General features: G+C 52.4%; 3 protein-coding genes across 3 annotated transcripts; 1 reads left to right on the top strand and 2 right to left on the bottom strand.

Annotated features, from left to right (window-relative positions):
* Positions 1–5,588: 5,588 nt before the first annotated feature.
* Positions 5,589–6,962, bottom strand: LTHEOB_988 (C6 transcription factor; the record flags this gene model as incomplete). Its single annotated transcript, XM_035519515.1, has 1 exon — positions 5,589–6,962. The coding sequence occupies one exon, from the start codon at positions 6,960–6,962 to the stop codon at positions 5,589–5,591; it is 1,374 nt and encodes a 457-aa protein (XP_035367335.1).
* A 462-nt stretch (positions 6,963–7,424) lies between these two features.
* On the top strand, positions 7,425–9,151 carry LTHEOB_989 (Cytochrome p450 protein; the record flags this gene model as incomplete). Its single annotated transcript, XM_035519526.1, has 5 exons — positions 7,425–7,508; positions 7,567–7,627; positions 7,682–8,715; positions 8,780–8,946; positions 8,998–9,151. 5 exons carry the CDS (start codon positions 7,425–7,427, stop codon positions 9,149–9,151), a joined length of 1,500 nt encoding a protein of 499 aa, XP_035367336.1.
* Positions 9,152–17,905: 8,754 nt separating this feature from the next.
* On the bottom strand, positions 17,906–18,540 carry LTHEOB_990 (uncharacterized protein; the record flags this gene model as incomplete). The annotated part of the gene is made up of 3 exons (XM_035519538.1): positions 17,906–17,927; positions 17,989–18,086; positions 18,190–18,540. The coding sequence occupies 3 exons, from the start codon at positions 18,538–18,540 to the stop codon at positions 17,906–17,908; spliced, it is 471 nt and encodes a 156-aa protein (XP_035367337.1).
* Positions 18,541–18,887: the final 347 nt, after the last annotated feature.

The following is an 18,887-nucleotide window of genomic DNA, read 5'->3' on the forward strand; positions in this document are numbered from 1 at the left end:
CCAATGATACGAGAAGCAGAATTCTGAAAAGATTTCCAGTGTAAAGTATGTTGGTCTATCGTGATATCTGCTGCCTCTCCCTTTGAATTGAGGTCCGAAGTGGGCTCCACCTTTGCTCCAGCACAGAGTGTCCTGGCAATTTGTTCTTCACGGTGCGGACTGTTGTCCGTGTGCACGCGGAGGTATTCTCCGGCACGCAGAATCCATTTGGGAAGACGTAATCCTTGCTTCAGGTTGCCCTCCATCTTACCTCGGGATACGGACCACCACTCCTCACGGAGGCTACACTCTTCCATGTCAGTCTTGGGGAGGATCCTCGTCTGGATGCTATCTTCACCTATCGATGACACCATTGAGCAGAGCTTCCCTTCTATGATCAACACGTGAGGATCATGTTCGGGAAGCTTGGTACGAGGCTCCTTGCTGCCAGAAGCGTGGAATCCAGACCACTCCTCAGCTTCGAACCAGAGATCATTGTATGTCAACGGTAAGGACCAATCCGGCACCCAAGATGGCGATCGAATATGGTCGTTGTCAGAATTGACAAGCGCAAGCAGGCACAGGTCATTCCACGCGCAAGACCTCGGTTTTCCTGTTCCCGTCGGCGTTTCATTGTTGTGTCGGTGGCCCTCCTTCAGTATCCTCACTGCGACATCTCGATACACTTGCGCTCCCGAAAGCTTGTAGTCCACGACAGGTATGTCTTCGGTCCTGCAAATACCTGCCAGGGCAAATATTTTATCCCTTTCGTCTGTAGCTTCCAAAGGCCGGCAGCGGGTAAGCAGCTGTTTCAATGCATTTCCAGGCAGGCATTCGGACGAATGCAGTTGAGACCGGGTGTAGCTCAATTCCAACCGGTAGAACAGCCGGGTCTTCGCACATCTCGTTTGCCATGGATGCTCTATTGTGTGGAAGTCCCGGAACAGTTGGCGAAGAAATCCCATGCGGTCGAAGTGCGAAATAGCTGTGCACAGCTGTAACATGTCTTCGATGGTACTGCCACACAGCACAACAGCATTTTTAGACAGAATTGCTTCTTGCACAACCCAAGTGCGACTGAACCATGGTGCAGAGAAGATGGCAGCAAGTGCAGACACTGTCCCGACGGTTTGTGTTTTAGTGAGCTCAGCGGCTCGCAGAGAGCCTTCTTTATCCGAGCTGTTGCGATTGATATATCTCAAGTAGTCAAAGGCGGAGCGAAAATAACCTTCGTTCTCCGGGCCTCGAGCAAAGCCGAGAAAAATGACTGTCGTCGACGCTTTGGAGTAGATATCTCGCATCAAAGGCACCTGCTGTCCTCTCTCTTTGACATTGGATTGTTGTATGCAGAATTGGTCAATCCAGAACGGGAGATGTCGATGAGCCGCGTTCGGGTTGGAAAGGTAAGCCCGCACTGCCGCCAGCGGGCCTCCACGTATGTCGAGCCAATGGTCCCTAAACTTTGCAGGCTCGTCCAGCTCTTTTCCGTTCGGCCATCGGTATGAAAGGGCGCAGTATGGAGGCGGGTCATTGATGTTCACGTGCTTGATGCGGAATCCGAGTGGAGTCTTGCAAGGGCCGTCGGGAGAGTCAAACTCAATCAGGCGAATCTCGCCTTCTTGTAACGGTTCATAGTCGATTTCCAGTGTCGATCTCTCCCACCACGGTTCCATTTTGGATGCGGCACCGGGACGGGCGGATGGCTAAAATTAGCGGGGTGGGCGTGTTGTTTACAAGCGCGAAAACGCGGGGCGCCTAGTGTTGACGATTTCGCCCCCATCTTCTCAAAAAACAATCTCGCGATTGAAATAAACATGTTGGCCAGCATCATGCCAATATCCTCGTATATAGTCTGTTTTTTCACCAGATACACCATCTTTCAATCGAGCCCCATTAAATCCCTTAATAAAAGGGCACTTTGTAGAACTTGGTAAGCGTTTATCCTTCTAATGCCTGTTTAAGCATCTGGGAAGCAATGGATCGGAATTTCACGAGTAGCTTGCCTGAGACCACTCTCTTGGAAACGATTTGGTAGGACTCTCTGAACAGATTGTGCGCAGCGCATTGCATATTTCTAATAAATGTATGGCACATCTCCTCACTTGTGTGCTATCACAGGGCAGCTACTTTACGAGAGTGCACAATATCTAATCAATTAATCGGATCTCCGAAGGTGCACCAAAAGGACCGATACCCCGCCACATTAAAATCAAGCATATCCGAGGTTCATCCAGACGAAATTTTCTCCCCTCTTCACTTTCCAGGACAGCCTAAGGGATTCAACCACAACCAAGCTGGCTATTCCTAATCAAACGCAGTACTACAGTATATATACAATACAAAATTTTAGCAACTTCAACCAAGCATAGGAGGTCTACCTCCTGTCTGCTCCGCTTGGTGTAGTTGGTTTATCACGTTTGACTGTAATATCTGTTGCCATCAAAAGGTCCCTAGTTCGATTCTGGGAGCGGAGAGATCATCTTTTTGCCCTTTGAGGCGATGGAGTTGAGTGTTGTTTTGTCTGCCGGCAGTTCACGATGCGAAGAGCCGAGCGGGTGTGGCCGAGTGAGACAACGAACACCAGGTACGGTGCGATATTTTTTTGTCCCCTCATCTCCGTAGACGAGAGGTTCCAGCTTAACTACAGCAGAAAAACCTTTGCGCGGAAGGCCGATATCCTGTAACGACCTCTTCATTGATGGACTGGAACCATTCGGTCCTTGTTGAACCTGCACCGCTGCTACAATCATCTCTCCAGCAAGGGAAAACCAGCCGCAGATCCCAGTATCCTGACCTTGTGGCATCAAAGTAATTTGGCTGTTGACGAATGCACATTCCAATCAGGACGATAGCAAGCATTTTTGCTGCGTGATGCAATGCTGGGATAAGTGCTTTCCTACTTCTCACGGTCACCCTGCTCGTGTGGGGAACATTTCTCTCAAGTGAATAGACTTGGTCAGGCGCATGTGATCATGCGTCAGCACCATACGGCCGTCCTGTATTCGATAGCCCATGGCTGCTCTATGTGCGAGATCACATGTGAGACGGTTGAGATATGCAGTGTTACGGAATCGATCCAGGCAGAGTTCTGAGCCGAAGAATTTCCATTGATCATCAGGATTGAGTGCATTCCCCAGCCCTTTGAACTTAATGATTGGTTGGTGAGAAAGGACAGAATTAATTACTTGCGACATTGCTCCCACGCAAAGTTTTTGACAGCGCTGACAAGAGTAGGCAACCAAAGTGAAAGGCTCAGCTCGAAATGTTGTTGGGGCCAGGTCCACTGCTGTACAGCTTGTGTGGCATCCTGTTCAGGATACTAGCGCATCCAGAGGGAGTTCTGGTAAGCGTAGCATAAAACCTGGACCCTGTGCCATTCGCCTTTGCGACACCAGGGAAGGTTGGCTATTAAAGCCACACATCGACGCGCGTTGCCTGCCCACATTGTAAATTGGGGCCTATAGGTGGCACACGCGTTCTTGAATAGGCTAAATGAACCCGAGGGTCAACGCATGCGGAAGGTATCGTGGTAAAACTCGTGAGGGGGGGTTGAAGCCGCTTGACGATGCATCCGGAATGGCTGGTACAGGAATCGTACTCGGCAATTTGGAAGTAGGTGTTTTTTCTCCCTTGCCCCAGCTGACCGCTTCTCATACCCCTCTCTACCAAGTACCCTTTGCGGTAGACGGAGATCGCGGGCTTGCCTCCATTTCCACGGGTGGGTTCTGGTCTGGCATCTCCACCGGTGACTGCCAATCCGGCATCTCCGACGGCATGGTATCAGACGTGAGCTCGTGTTTGATCTCGGTCTCCATTCCGGCCTTTTCATCTGCTTTAGCCACGAGCGGTTTTTCTCCGGGCGGCAGCTCGCTGGTCTGTTGCGCCTGGCGTTCCCGCGCAAGTCTCCGCCTCCTCCGAAGATAAAAAAGCAGCGCACCGATTATGGCCGCAACACCTGCGACACCGCCAACGACTCCCCCAGCAATGGCGCCTGTCCGTGATTTATTACTTCCAGAATGAGTGGAAGGGGTGGGAGAAGCCCAGGAAGATGGAAGTTGATCTGGTGGGATGCACTCGTCGATGCTGTAGTACACCCAGGATGTGTTGTAACAGTGCGCAATCTTGGCTAGCTCAGCGGCTTCAGCGGCGCAGGAATCGCCGACATAGAGCGAGTATAGGGTCACTTTGCCAATATTTGTTAGACTTGTTTGCGTTGTAGACGGATGCAGTGCCACCTACCGCTACAGCCCGGATCTACGTTCACGACTTGAATGCTCGAGTAGTTGGTCGTAACCCTTTCCCTGAACCTGGTACAGGCGCCATCGGAATACCCGTTTGGACCGTTGATATTGTCCAGAGACACTCTGCACTCTGCATCTTTGTATAGAGAGATGTCGGTGGCGACGCTTGGAGTTACAGAACGGTGGAGCAGAACTGGAGTCGCGAGCCTTAGAAGAGTCTTCAGCGATGGCATAACAGTAAGTAAGAGGTGACGACAGCCTGGAAATGCCAGCTGGATCTCTTACTGTGCTGGCGAGAGCGTGGGTGAATGAGAACAAAGTTTGTGTGTTCTGCTTGTCCTGTCAGTTGGATGGGGCACAGTCTAAGTTAATTAGAGCCATGATTCCACATAAAAGGTCTAGACTGCACTCAGGATCATAACCCTGTAGCAACACAGGATATTTGGTGGATGAAATGGGGACGGTGTCAGGAACCGGTTCACTAAGCCCTGGTGGAACTCGACCGGAACCACACAGACACAAACACACACATTGTCACATGAAAGGATGCACCGGGCTAACGGAAAGTCCATCTAACACGACAATCTTTGAATTCAAGCAAGCAAGCAAGCTCTTCAGAGATCTGTCTCAACATTCAACTGTGTCGCTTTTGAGTGCCCTGATCCATTATCTTCACTGGCGGCGCTCAGCTTCTGGTAGCCTTTTCTGGTTGCGTACGCTAGTGATAGGTACGTGCGCTAAGATTGGCTACCTTAACTTTACCATATTCATGGTCTACCACCTAGCTATCGTTCGCCTACCGAGCGCTTGGTAGCTATTGAGTAAGGCTTGCATCATTAATTCAAGTATTCCGATGCTTGCTAAGCACGCGTTGAAAGGCACTTGAACTTGGTAAGCGCATATGCTGTGAGCCCTACAAGAGGTGGCAGTTCCTCCTCTAGCAAACATGGTCGGCGCGGAGCCCGTACGAACCCGGTATTTTCCCAGTATCCGTAGCCAATGAATTACAACGTCACCACCGCAGAATCCCCAATCAAGTATTTCCCAAAGAACAAACAAAGCATAAAAGCAATCTCCTGTTGATCGAAAGTTATTATCTATTATCTGGATCACATTCTTCTTGATTATCTACGACATGGGTCTCGACGGGCACAATAAATGAAGTCGTCAGCAACTCAGTGTTTACTTCCGTTGTATCACGTTACCCTCTATCGAAAATTACTATGACATAATAACTTCATTCCTCTTATCAGCTCCCCAGTCTTGGTCTCGGCCACATGCCTCCTCTCTTTCATGTGGTGGTTCAATGGTGCTACTAAGTTGTGGAAGTGGATGATTCCTTTGATTACTGGGTAGAATCTACGATGTTTAAATCAGCACACACGTCAGCCCCGCCCTCACAAGCAGGTCCAGCCAGGTAAACTCGACGCCCCGGTCCCGCAGCGGCCAGCACGTATCACGCACGAACCGCGCAGCGAGAAGGAAGTGATTCACGCGCGTCAGTCTGTGCAGGCGGACGAAGGCGTCGGTGATGACGACGCGGCGGGCACCGGGGCTCACTTCGGGCCCGACGGCCAGCAGCATGATGCCGCGGGTATACACGCCGCTGGAAGCATCTGTAGAGGAGGCAGTGACATCGTCGGCGGCGATGATTTGCAGGGCTTGGGCGACGAGGGTGCTTAGTGGCGGCGGCTCATCATCCTCATCGTCGTCGTCGTCAACGACAGTGACATGGCGGCGGGCCTGGTGCAGCATGATCTGTCCGAGGACGCGATAGGCATCGGCGATACGGGCATGCTGGTGGTGAACAGGATTTCCGGGCTGCCAGTCACGTAGGGAGCGGTGCAAGGTGCGCTCGAGGCCCGGATCGCGGCGGCGCAGGTCGACGACAGAGCGGAGGTAGCGGCCGACCCGGGCGACGACGAGGCACAGGCTAGTCGCTATGCCGGTGATGGGATGTACGTAGCCGGCGGAGGAGGCGAGGCGGCTGGCGAGTTTGCCGCTCAGCGGGAGGGGGTGGGCGGCGGGCACGGCGTACGAGTGGATCATGTCCATGTAGACATAGAGACCGACCATGAAGTCGGTCAGTGCGAGACACTGGGTGCTCGCTTCCCGGACTCCAAGAAGAAGGAGGTGGAGCACGGAGCTCGCGCCACGTAGGTGCAAAAGGCTGCTGCTATCCTGGCTGGACGGGTCCAGCCACACGGACAAGATGGACAGGCCGAGGGCGGCGAGTAGGGTGCGATGCGGGTCGCCATGGATGGCCAGTTCGGTTCGCAGGGCAGCCAGAGCGTGAGAAGTCTCGCGGAGTGAGGCAGGGAGTGCTTCGGTGGAGAAGAAGCCCCGATGGGCAATGGCAACGCCGCGGATACAGTGCAGCAGAGCAGGGGAGCGATCCAACAGCGGCAGCACTACGTCCGGCAGCAGCTCTGGCTTGTGCAGCTCGAGCGGCATGGATCCGCACACAGCCGTCGTCCAGTACTGCACCAGCCCACTGTCAGACGAGTCCTGTGCCAGCACTACCGTCTGCCATATGGGCACCACGACGGGGCCGCTGCATTTCTCGCCACGAGCTCTGCAGCGCTGGCACGCTGGCTGCTGCTCGTCACATTTGACCCGTCGCCGCTTGCACTGCGCACACCCCGTGCGCGTCCGAATCTGGCGCGCCGTAGGCTTGGGGATGGCAACGGCTGGCGCTTCCGGTTGCCGTGTTTCCTTAAACCGGACAATGTATGATCGCATCTCAAGTGACAGGAGGAGAGGTGGCGTCGAAGCTTATGGCGAGCCGCTAAGCCTCGTTTTGTTCAGGAGCCCGTGCCAGCATCCCCCCGCCTTCGCCTCTCGCCTCAAATAGGAAACTTTGGGTCTAAGCTTTTGAAACTGCCTTCTAGCTTCGCCTATTGGCCTAAACAGGAAACTTTGGGTCCGAGCACCTCTCACTAGCGCTTACTTGAATTCACTTTTCTTTCCGCTGCATCAGCCGTCGGTATCCAAACATCGGCTTCGGTGCTGCCCATCCCGTGCAAAGTAGACCATCGGATTGCAGAAACTCCATTGCCGAGCGGAACTTTGGCCATGAGCTTCCCGAGTGTTTCGGCGAGACACAAAATGCTTTAAAAGTGGCTGGTCAGGGTTGACCTCCTCAGTGAACTTCCGCCGCCACTCTCATCGTAGAAAACGCACTTAACCCCAACGACGTCAGCCATGGGCCAAAACCTCAGTTCTGAGAAGCGTTTTATTCTCATCCCTGGTAATGCTTTATCCCTTTTCGGCGGTGTCATAATCCTGGTATGTCGGTCTATATTCTTCAAACTTTTGTTCGTCTCCATTAACCTTTCTGCTTGAGACTGTCCTCGCATTCTGTGGACTCGCATTTTACAACATATTCTTCCATCCTTTGAGCAAATGTGGGTCACGATCCCTTTTCCAAGAGCTCCGTTCAATTCTGACACCAGCATAAGTTCCGGGTCCGAAATATGCTGCTGCCACCGGTTGGACCTGGTGGATCATCCTATGGCGCGGAGAGCTCGCCGATTGGGTCAAGAAGATGCACGACACGTATGGCGAAGTGGTACGGGTTGGCCCGGACCGACTCAGTTACATCAGCCCGCAGGCCTGCAAGGATATCTACGGCCACAGGACCACCAAGCGCTTGGAGAACCCCAAGGATACCCGAAGCTACGAGCCCGAGTTCAATGGCGCCGACCACATCATCAACGTCCCGGATGTCGCCAAGCATGGCGAACTCCGAAAGATCTTCACCAACGCCTTTTCAGACCGAGCCCTGAAGCTCCAGGAGCCACTCATCAACAAATACGTTGATCGACTCATCGAGAACATGCACCGCATGGTCAAACAGCGTCTGGATATGGTCGTGCTCTATAATTCAACCACATTTGACATCATGGGAGAGCTGGCCTTTGGCGAGTCGTTGGGACTCCTGGAGTCATCCGAGTACTCGCCGTGGGTCAAAGCCGTCTTCGCCAATATCAAAGTAGGCGCCTTTTCGCAAGTCGGTCTCGAATACCCGTTACTCGGCAAGTTGATCAAGCTTTGTCTGCCTCGGTCCATACTCGAACTGCAGAAAACACACTTCCAGCACTCTGTCGATCGTGTCAACCGTCGTATGGAGAAGGGAAATGACCAGCCCGACATTTGGAACCTCGTCCTTCAGAAAGCAGGAAACAAGCTGAGCCTCGACGAGATGTATGCCAACTCTTCAATATTCATGATGGCCGGAACAGAGACGACGGCAACGCTTCTTAGCGGTCTGACCTACCATCTCCTGAAGTCCCCGGATAAGCTACGGATCGTAACAGAAGAAATCCGATCTTTGCCTGAGGAAGAACTCACATTGCAGAATCTTCCGCGGCTAACCTATCTATCCGCCTGCTTCGAAGAGGGTTTGCGCTGCTATCCGCCGGTCCCCGTTGCTCCGACGCGCGAAGTCGCAAAGGGGGGCAATGCCATCTGCGGACAATGGATCCCCGAGAAGGTAAATCGTCAAATTTCCCAAACATCACTTGACGCAGCATCAACGACTCATCTCTCTCCACCAGACCCGTGTTGCGGTTCCCAACTGGGCAGCATACCGCTCTCCGTTGAATTTCAAAGATCCAGAGTCCTTCATCCCAGAGCGCTGGCTTCCAGGAACGGGATTCGACAGTGACCGAAAGGACGTGTTTCAGCCTTTCTCGAGCGGTCCACGTAACTGCCTTGGGAAAAAGTGAGTCATTCACAGACGCAATTGTGAACATGACTGACGTGTATAATACAGTCTTGCATATCACGAGATGCGCATCATCTTGGCAAAGGTTCTGTGGCACTTCGACTTACAGCTGTGCGCAGAAAGCAACAATTGGGCGGATCAAAAGACCTACGGGCTGTGGGAAAAACCGGAGCTCTGGGTGCAGGCTAAGCCACGTCATTAGCGGGAGCTTCTCTTCTTCTAACTCTGTATACTTTCCACTGGCAGTTTGGCGGAGAAGCAGACTTGATGAGGTATAAATTTGATTACAGGTTGGAACCTGCTATTATATTGCTGGCAAAGGTTGCAATGTCTGAAGAGTAGTGTTAGACGCAAGAGTGGGGAGCTACCTTTTATGTGTCACTATCGATAAGTGAGAGAAAAGCTCAGCCCCAGCTGGAAAATGCTGTGTCACACGCGAACATCGATCTTGCAGTGATCTCTTTCCCGCTGAGTTGGTGCCCCTCAGCCCTTGTAGAACCTGCGCCGTTGCCACACGTTTCAGCAGGAAAACAGCAATATTTGACCTTGCCACCAATCGATCTTGAGCACTTGATAACCAGCCATCGCTGAAAACGCATAGCCACCCCATGACTCTTTGAGCAGCATGGCGCCTGTCACTTTCAGTCATATGCATCGAGTTACGAGGAAGCTGAATGTGTTTAAATTTCTTAATGATTGGATCTTCGGGAGGCACTTCGTATACAACAATTACAGCCACAAGAGTGGTGGCTAAGACGAAATGCTTCAGCCTCGCCCCAGGGGCTGAACGAGGCAACCTTACACGGCTAGGCTGTTGCCTTCCTGTGGAGCTCTACCCCAACCACGGGCGAAAATGCCAAAAGGCTCATTTCGAAGGACTGATAAGGCACGTGGCTAGAACCAAGCATTCTTTAACAGATTAATCTCGATCGCCGTTCTGCGCATGGCAGTGCTTCGTTGATGCCTTGGTTCTGTGGGTGTGTGTCAGCTGCGGCCCCGCACCAAAGACCAATAAGATTGTGCATGCCCTTGTGATATGCATATGCACCTTCCTTTCAGCAGCGGCACGCGCGGGCGCAGCCGCGTCTCCCCACGCACTACCCGACCAGCTCGCCACGCGTCTGCCAACCAGTAAGCGAATTTTGAGCCTCACTGCCAACTGTCTCATGATAGCAAAGTGTAGCGCCAGGATTGGCTCCGCAAGCGCAGCCGGCTTCGGACCGTGCATTCTGCTCCGAGCTCATTGCTTGCCTCCACCCTGCATCTGCTGCGATTTGGCGCCGGGCGCAAGCATTATCGGGGGTGGGGAACGCTTAAAGCCTTCGCTCAGCCTCGTCGGTTGCCTTGATTCTATCAAGCCCTGCGGCCTATTCCATGCAACACGCAACCGGTTTCAGAAACAGCACTGCCTACGTTCATCATGATCCAAGACACCTACGAGGCATACAGATTGGACAAGGACAAGCTCGAAGAATATCTCCAGAACCTGTTCCCCGGTGTGACGATTTCAGTAAGAGTAAGGCTGAAGCCCCATGCACCACCTGCCGACTGCCACATCAGACTGACCGGTGACGATGGCCAGTTGGCAAACGATATGTACACCTTCAGCATTCCTAGGCGATTGGATGCAGTAAGGCTAGATTCTTGCTGTAAGTTTTGTGCAACGCGCTAACGCGACTCAGAATGAGAGGGAGCAAATTCTGGATCTTCGTTGGTAGGAGATCAGCAGTTGATGGATTTGGGCAGACTGCATTGGATGGAAAGCATTGCGAGACCGTCTCATGCTAATCTTCTGATATCAAATGAGTTGTCCGTTCTGCCTTGGCTCAGCCTCACACACATGCTACATGTGCCTAGATCAGCCGCGTTGTCACTGTGCCCCGCCCCCAAAGTGGTGGCGGCAAGGCTGTGCCTTCTCCAGAATCCGGTTAAAAGGGGTGAAAATTATCATCATCTCATACGACACTACACTAGAAATCCTTCGCTTCAGATCTTTTGCGAGTCATGGGACGAGACTCTTGCCTGAGAGAATTTAGTGATTCTCTGGAGCGGGTGGGGCAGTATCCCGTGAATCTCGTCTCCACCGACACCTATCCTCATCGCTTACAATCTTACCTCACTCGCCTCGACGAAGCACAACAGAGGCTCTGCTGCGAAGATGGGAAAGCCAAACTCGGATTCTGGACATGCGAAGAACAAGGATGTGGTAAGTCTTGTCGGTGCCGACTATTGCAAATTAGTCCCGATATTTGCACGTTTCCGTGTCTAATGCGCCGTCATCCGGCTTAGGTTTCAGATCTCACTACGCGGAAAATATGGACCAACTCGGAAATTTCTACAAAATTGACTCAAATTTCACTCCTGGGGTCAAAGATCCGCGATGTTCCTTCGCGTAAGCTTCGCAAACCCTTCTCACCATAGCTCCAACACTAACAAATCAGATTCATCCGCGCGCGTAATTCAAGAGACAGACTGTTGATCTCACGACCAATGATGTCTCTGCTTTTCACTTATCATGAAGTGATTCCGGCGTTTCTCGACTTCGTCTTCACGTTCGGAAGGCGCGAGCGCGCCCAAGAACTCTACTACGGCGGGTTTCGCTCGGAGTCCCGGTTGCTCGACGCCTCAAATAGCATGAGGATCCCTGAAATGGGACGTTCGGGAAGTGACTTCCGGCTCTGCTACAACCTTGTGTCGGTGGAGAGCTCTCCCAGGCAAACATCCTGGCCATGGTCTATCCGGCAAACTGCCATACATCATTCGTTTGACATTGTGACAGGGCGCGCATCATGGATCATCGTCAAAGGCGATGGGCTGATGGAAGAACGTGTCAAGAAAGCAACAGATCCATCAAGCCGCACCGAAACCTCGTGCTTCGATACCAACAGTCGGTCCTTCGCCTCGTCTCTGAACACGCATCTCATCTACATTGACTGGGCAGGGGAGAACTGGCAGTCTTATATTGATTACCTGGAAGATTCCGCCCAGATTGGTACACGGCGGGTCTTGTCTGCCGATGTAGACAAGTTGCCGAAGTCTATGACGGCTGCCGCGGCTGCTGTCCCATCACCAAGGCTTTCCAAGCGGGTATCATCTGGGCTATCGAGCCTCTTTACGGAGAAGGACTCTCAGGTTCCTTCTAATTCGCCCCGTCCGTGGACCAGGATCTCGGGCAAGTTGCGACAATGGGCGATCACATCGGACCATGCGCAGCCACAGGAGATAGACGTGGCAAGCGGTAATGACGAGCCCGGATTCTGCTTTGCCGACCTACAAAGAGCGCAGTTCCTTGAAGAGAAGACGAACGGCGCGATTCTGGTGGTCAACATCAACCTCAGTGTGATCAGCGAGATGAAGAAATTCTACCAAGCACTGCTGCGCACTGACGAGTCTTCCGACGAGCTCAGCATGAACTGCGTCGAGGATATAGAGAGGTTCCTGCGACGCGCTTCCAGCGCTGAAAATGACTTGCGGCTCCAAAAGAGCCGGGCGGAATCCCTGGTCCGGGTACTGGCTGACAGGAAGAACTTGCTCTTTGGCGTTCTCGAGTACCACAACATGGAAGCTAGCAGGTTGTCAGCACAAAGCATGCATGCAGTAGCGCAGCAGACGCAACAGGAAACGGTATCTATGAGGATCATCACGCTCGTCACGCTTTTCTTCCTTCCAGCAACGTTTATTTGTGTAAGTGTGCTTGTAGCAGCCCCAGAGCCTTCACTAACCTCGTCACAGACACTTATGAGCACGGACATAATCAGATGGGGCTCAGAAGATGGAGGTCCTCAAGAACGAACTATATCTACAGGTGCTATTGAATTCTTCTTCGCGATCACCTTGCCCCTGAGCTGCTGTACGTTCTCGGTCTGGTGGTATTTTAACCGCAGACTAGCACGGGCCCAGAAGGCAAGAGACGGCGCGCTTTGTCCGGTTTGAAACCGGCATATAATAATTTTTGTTACCGATATCAGCACGGCCAGTTGTGCCTCATCTTTTGGCGGACACTGTCCTTTGGCGTCTGAGGGGCCTTTCTTACCAGGGGAGCGGGCTCGCTTTATGTGCCAACACAACTTGATCTTGGTCGATGTCTATAGAGCCCACATGGGAAACCATAGAATCTATGAAGTAGACAAAATCAAATTTCAACTGGGCCCGGACTTGGTTCCGTCAGGCTTGCATGCTTCAAAACAAAGAGCCTCATGACGCAAGAGAGGGACTGCGCCCTTGACGCTCCCCACTGCGCCCTGCTGCGGCTGACAATGTGTGCCTCACCGGCCGAGTCTGCCGACTATCGATATCGGAGGAGCAAGTCATCATTGGTGGATCAGGGTTACAAGCCCCGCACCATACGCATGCAAGGGTGCCTTCGGCTGCAGCGTGATTCCGGTACGCTGCAGATGCGCCCAGGCAACACACCCCATCTTCGCGCGTAGTCCGGACTCGACCCAGCCTCAGCCTCGTCGAGCAGTATTTTTCACGAAGATTCTGTCTAGCCCTGCTTGGCGACTGTCAGCCTCAGCCTCGACTTTTTAAACTCGTACCGCGCCGCCCGTGCTGATGGCGCCTCGTTTTCGCCTCCCACTCATCCCACTATCAGCTCGTGGGCTGTGCGCACCGCACCTTCCTCAGGACCCTACCGGCCGAACAGGTCCAACACCGCGGGCGGAACCGCCGCTTCTCGGTCTACCGCCTTTGTGTTACCATTCCCACGCTCCGCGCCACTGCATGCCATCTCCGGAATGGGCAACTCACACCTCGACCGCGAGCTCCACCAGGAGTTTCGCGACTGGATCGAGAGCCAAAAGATGAAAGGGATCGGTGCCCCAGATCTCTCTACCAACCCCTCTTACGTACCTGAACAGAGAATTGTCGAGTACTTCAAAGCCAAAAGGAAGATCAGCCAACTACTGCAGCGCCTTGACCCCGACGGAAATTTGGAAGGCTACCAGAGCACAATCGTCAAAGACTATCCAAAGGTTCTCTGTATCTTGCTCATGATTGGCCAAGGCCGTCTCATTGGAATCTTTGTCCGCCACACTGGACTTTGCGATACCCGGCTGCCCTTTGAACACAAGCCCGCACACTTTCCATTTGCCGACGACGGGTCCGATTTTTTCGAGAGATTCAAGGAGGTTCAGTGGCAATTCTGCGCCCAGTCGCTGACGTACAATATGGACCTGGTCTACGAAGACGCCCGCATTTTGCCCATCATGACAAAGGATCGGATCGGGAAGGGCGCGAGCTCAAACATCTTCAAGATCACTCTCCCACAAGCTTATGATGAGCTCGAGCCCTACGGTAGTTCTGAAAAGAAGGTACTTTCGCGAAATCATCCTACTTTAGCTCCAGAAATGACCTCAGTGCTGACCTCCTAAGAACCCAAGCTTTCGACACGCACATACCTACGTCCTGAAGACCTACCGTACCGGAGATGCCAAGTCATACTACACCAATGAGATTCGCGCGTTCAGAAGAGTCTTGGCCGCCGGCAGCAACCAGGGTTTCGTACCAGGCTTGATTGGGTTCCATGGGAATTTCATCCACGGCGGCACCCACAACGTACTCCTCGAGTATGCCGACAAAGGCACTCTGGAACAGTTCTTCAAGGAAGTCCCGCCGCCGACAACCGAAGACGATATCGTATCCTTTTGGCGTGGCCTCTTCTACCCAATCTTTGCTCTTCTGAAGATCCACAACCTCGAAGACCATGACTTGGAGACTCCGGACATCTTCCAAGGGTTTGTCTTGCCCCAGCACTGAATCAATACTGGCTAACGTTGGTCATGCAGCTGGCACCAAGACATCAAGCCTGAGAATATCCTCGTTGTCAGCAGCGACAGGAAATCTCCGTATAAATACGAGTTCAAGCTTGCAGATCTTGGGCTAAGCCACTTCAAAAAGGCCAGAGGAAACAACGGGGACGAAGTTGATACTGACGCATGGGGCACGAGAACATATGGTAAGCTCTGATTCTCTCTTGCGCTACTTCGACGCTTATTGACACCGAGCACAGGGGCCCCGGAATCTTATCGATCCGACAGTCTTGTTGGCCCCGCCAATCTGCGAGTCTCCAAGTCCGTGGACATATGGTCTCTTGGTTGTGTGTATAGCGAAGCGGCAACATGGCTCGTTCTCGGCTACGATGGGCTGCAGAAGTACCGCGTTGAGCGCAGAGAAGAAACAGACAAGATCCCGAACTTCAAGGACGACGGCTGCTTCCACAACGGCGACACAACTCTCGTAGCTGTCGAGCGCACGCATGGCGATATTGTTGCAAGCAAGCGCAGGACAGACCACATCACACGCCATGTGCTCCAGAATATGGTCCAAGAGATGCTCGGCGTAGAAGGTGTACGCCCCAACGCCAAACAGCTGTGGACAAAGTCACAGATGCTGCTCAAGCAGGCCAAAGACTCGAGGCAGAGCTCGATGTGGAGCTCATCCACCGACAGCCCGTTGTCGTCCAGGACTCACACTCTCAGAGACATGCCGGCCGAGCTGCCGGCCGGAACGCAAGAGTTTCCTCATCCCCCACCAGCACGTACGCCGACCACCACCACCAGAAGAAGTATACGGATCGACACCGGGAACATCACTGGCGAAGGCAGGCGCCTCGAGCACAGTCCAGAAAGGATTCCCGAAAGACCGCAAGACACCGGATCACCACCAAACACGGACTCGCCATCAACCACACGACTCTCCCATCACTATTCAAGCTCAATCGAAAGGCCAAGCAAACCACAGAGGCCAAAAAATAATTCCCACTGGTCAGTTGATTCAGCCCAACTTTGGAAAGAGACACAGAGGAAGCGAGGTCTCAAGTCAAAGAGCGCTCCGGAAGATGGAGAGAGATTCATGGAGTTGATCAGCGAACGTGACCATGTAAGCATCTCACTTAAGGAATGGAACAGGTACATGGTGATTCATTGCTAACTAGAGATATACAGGTCTTCATTGTGGATGACTCTTCCTCTATGAGAAGCACTGATTGGTCGATATTGACGTCAAGGATCTCTCTTTTGGCATATATCGTCAAAGTGGCGGACCCTGATGGCCTGGATTTGTATTTTTCCTCGTCTTCAGGCGATCCCGTGCATTCCAAGAAGTCATCCGACTTGACTGAAGCTGTCACAAAAAGGTATTCGGAGCGTGCAGGCCCCGATAATCTGAAAAAGGTGCTCGAGACTGTCCTGCACGCTTTCCGCGAGTCTATGTTCGGCAAGGGTGGTAACAAAAGCTTCTTCGCAAAAAGAATGCCCAAGCGGAAGAAACCAATGACTTGTTACATTCTGACCGATGGAGCGTGGTGCTCGGACACCAACTGCGACATTGAAACAGTGATCAAGAATTTCGTGGATGAGCTCCTTCGGAAGGAGGCTGGAGAAAAGGACTTTGGTATCCAGTTCATAAGCTTTGGAAACCATCGGGAAGGTCTCCAAACACTTGAACACCTCGACAGCGGCTTGCATCTGAAAAGGTACTCCCATTGCCAGCTATTATACTTTCAAACTGCTAATAATGGCCTTGAAGGGACATTGTAGATACCGAGCCAGCGAACGGAAACGTTTGGAAGATGCTTCTTGGGTCCATCAACAAAGTTTTCGACGACGACGACGAAGACCATTCACCCAGCAGCACTGATCATTCATCTGTGCAGCAACTCTCCGTGCGGATGTCTCAAATGCTCGTCCAGCCACCACATGAAGCCGTTACGGCATATCGGAGCAATGGAGCCTAATGAAGGGGCTCCGCGTCCATCTTCTTGTCCTGCTCGCTTCCAACTCTCTGCCACCAAATCTGCTCCTCTAATTTTCTTCATCTGCTTCTTCGATACCCCCACAACTCTTTCATTTGCTGCAGCCATCTTAGCGCTGTAAAGTTCCATGAAGCGTAATTTGATGTGCTGATGGCCCGCCTCGTCGTTAATGCTATCCATCTCTCTTTAAAGCAGGATCTGTTTCGCTCTAATCTGTGGCTGCCTATTCTTTGTAAGAGTAACTCATTTTCAACAGTCATTGGGGGAATCTAATAGTAATTCTGCTTATAATTTCTAGGAGATGGGCATTGCAGGCGGTTTTTATTGGGTGCAAATGTCGATAAGTATACCCTGATCTTTATTTCTGTTTCAAAGTTTGTTTGTTTTGGCTTCTGGTTTGGTGTTTTTTTTCATGTCTATTTTAAAACAACAAACATATACCCATATACCCCTTAGAATTTCGAACCGGTAAGATGCATGGAGGACCTGGCAAAGAAGCATCAGAGAAATTTAAGGCTTTCGAGACTTGCATTTGGTGGAATGAGGAAGTTTTATGGTGAAAATGAATTACGAGGATCAAGTAGCTGTGCGAAAGGGAGCATCGACGTAGAAAAAGAACAGGTCAATCAATCCAATCCATAAGAAGAATCACTTCTTCCGTCGACTATTTGTCGCTGTCTATACATAGCTCCTTCCTCGAGAGCAGTATTCACAATGCTGGATATGACATACGTAGACGCATCCATACAAGACTACATTTCAGTTCCTTCGCTTTCACGATAGAAGTTCTGCAGGAAGGAATACACATTCCCCTTGGCCGTAACTACGTCTTGCAGAACACTGGCATCTATATAGACCATGGGTATGGCTTTTATGCTGAGGATGATCGCATCACCAAGGAAAGCTGGAGCCGTGGCTCCTACAAAGTACGTCCAAGCTTCACTGGAGCACGTTGCATTCTTCTTCCGTGGGCAGTTGAAGCATGTGACCGGACGCAAATGAAAGTGTTAAGATGGATGTAAGCACGCTGATGTCGACTTCAACCAACTGCACGAGGATCGCCGGTTGAAAATTATGTGATTCTTTTGTAACCCACAGTGCCATGTGAAATGCATGGAACAAGCACTGTCCCACCATACGCCAGAACTCCATGCTGCAAAGCCCCGAAACCAATCTTCTTGTGCATCGCACACCACACACGTGTTATCCCGGTCCAATTCTCGGCCTGCATCTCGTCAGCTTCTCCGTACCACAGACCCAGCTCCCATCTTCGCAGGAGTACTCACATGTCATGGTGCTCGCTCAGCGTGCTGAGGTACTTATTCAGCTCCTCGACGCGCTCCTTGTGCGTCTTGACGCCTTCGCGCTTCAACCGCTCGTCCAACTGTGCAAAGATTCCCGTCAGCCAAAAACGCTCTCCTTCTCCTAGCACCACCCGCAAGCTCTCCGCTTGTAGCATCGCAAAAAAAAAAGTATGTCCAACTCACCCTCTTCCGCCTCCTCTCCTCGTACTTCCTCTCCGCCTCGGTCTTATGCCTATGCGCCGCGATGGCCCTGCCCAGCTGCTGCTCATCCTCGTTGTTGCTTCCCTCGCCCGATTCGGTTCGCTTCTTCGAATCGCTGCCGTCCGTCTTGTCTTCGTCGGCGAGGGCGCGCTGGAGGGCGGATCGCTCGTCGTCTTTCGCTGCTGCTGCGGCGGAGGAAGAAGAGGCTGCTGTCTCGGCGTCGGTAGATGGTTGCTGCTTCGGCTTCTTCTTTTTCTTCTTCTTGTCGATGGGGGTGCCGCCTTTGAGCTTGAGCGCGCCGCCGGTGACGGCGGAGTACTCGGAGCTCGGCATTGTCGTTGTAGATGGGGGGTTTTTGGTTGGCGGGGGTAGTGCAGCGCGTTGTCAATCCAGGTCTTGAGGATGTGGATGACGCGCCGGGGTAAGGTCCGTGCGTTGGAGGGAGGAAAAGAAAGTCGTTGCCGCAGGTGAGGTGTGTCACTGCCAAGCCGGGATACAACAAAACACCCGTGTGTTGTGACTCTTACTTCTTCTCTTCCGACATCGCTGCTGCGCGACGAGAACTATCGGCTTGACTGCATGCGTCATGTCGCTTGCGGAATACGCTTTGGATCTCTTGGTCTGGCGTGCCGGCGTGAGCCTGTGCTGGCAAGCGAATCATCCTTCAGACACCTTTCGAC

Source organism: Lasiodiplodia theobromae (genome assembly GCF_012971845.1).
Source record: "Lasiodiplodia theobromae strain AM2As chromosome Unknown scaffold_3, whole genome shotgun sequence".
Classification (NCBI taxonomy): Eukaryota; Fungi; Ascomycota; class Dothideomycetes; order Botryosphaeriales; family Botryosphaeriaceae; genus Lasiodiplodia; species Lasiodiplodia theobromae.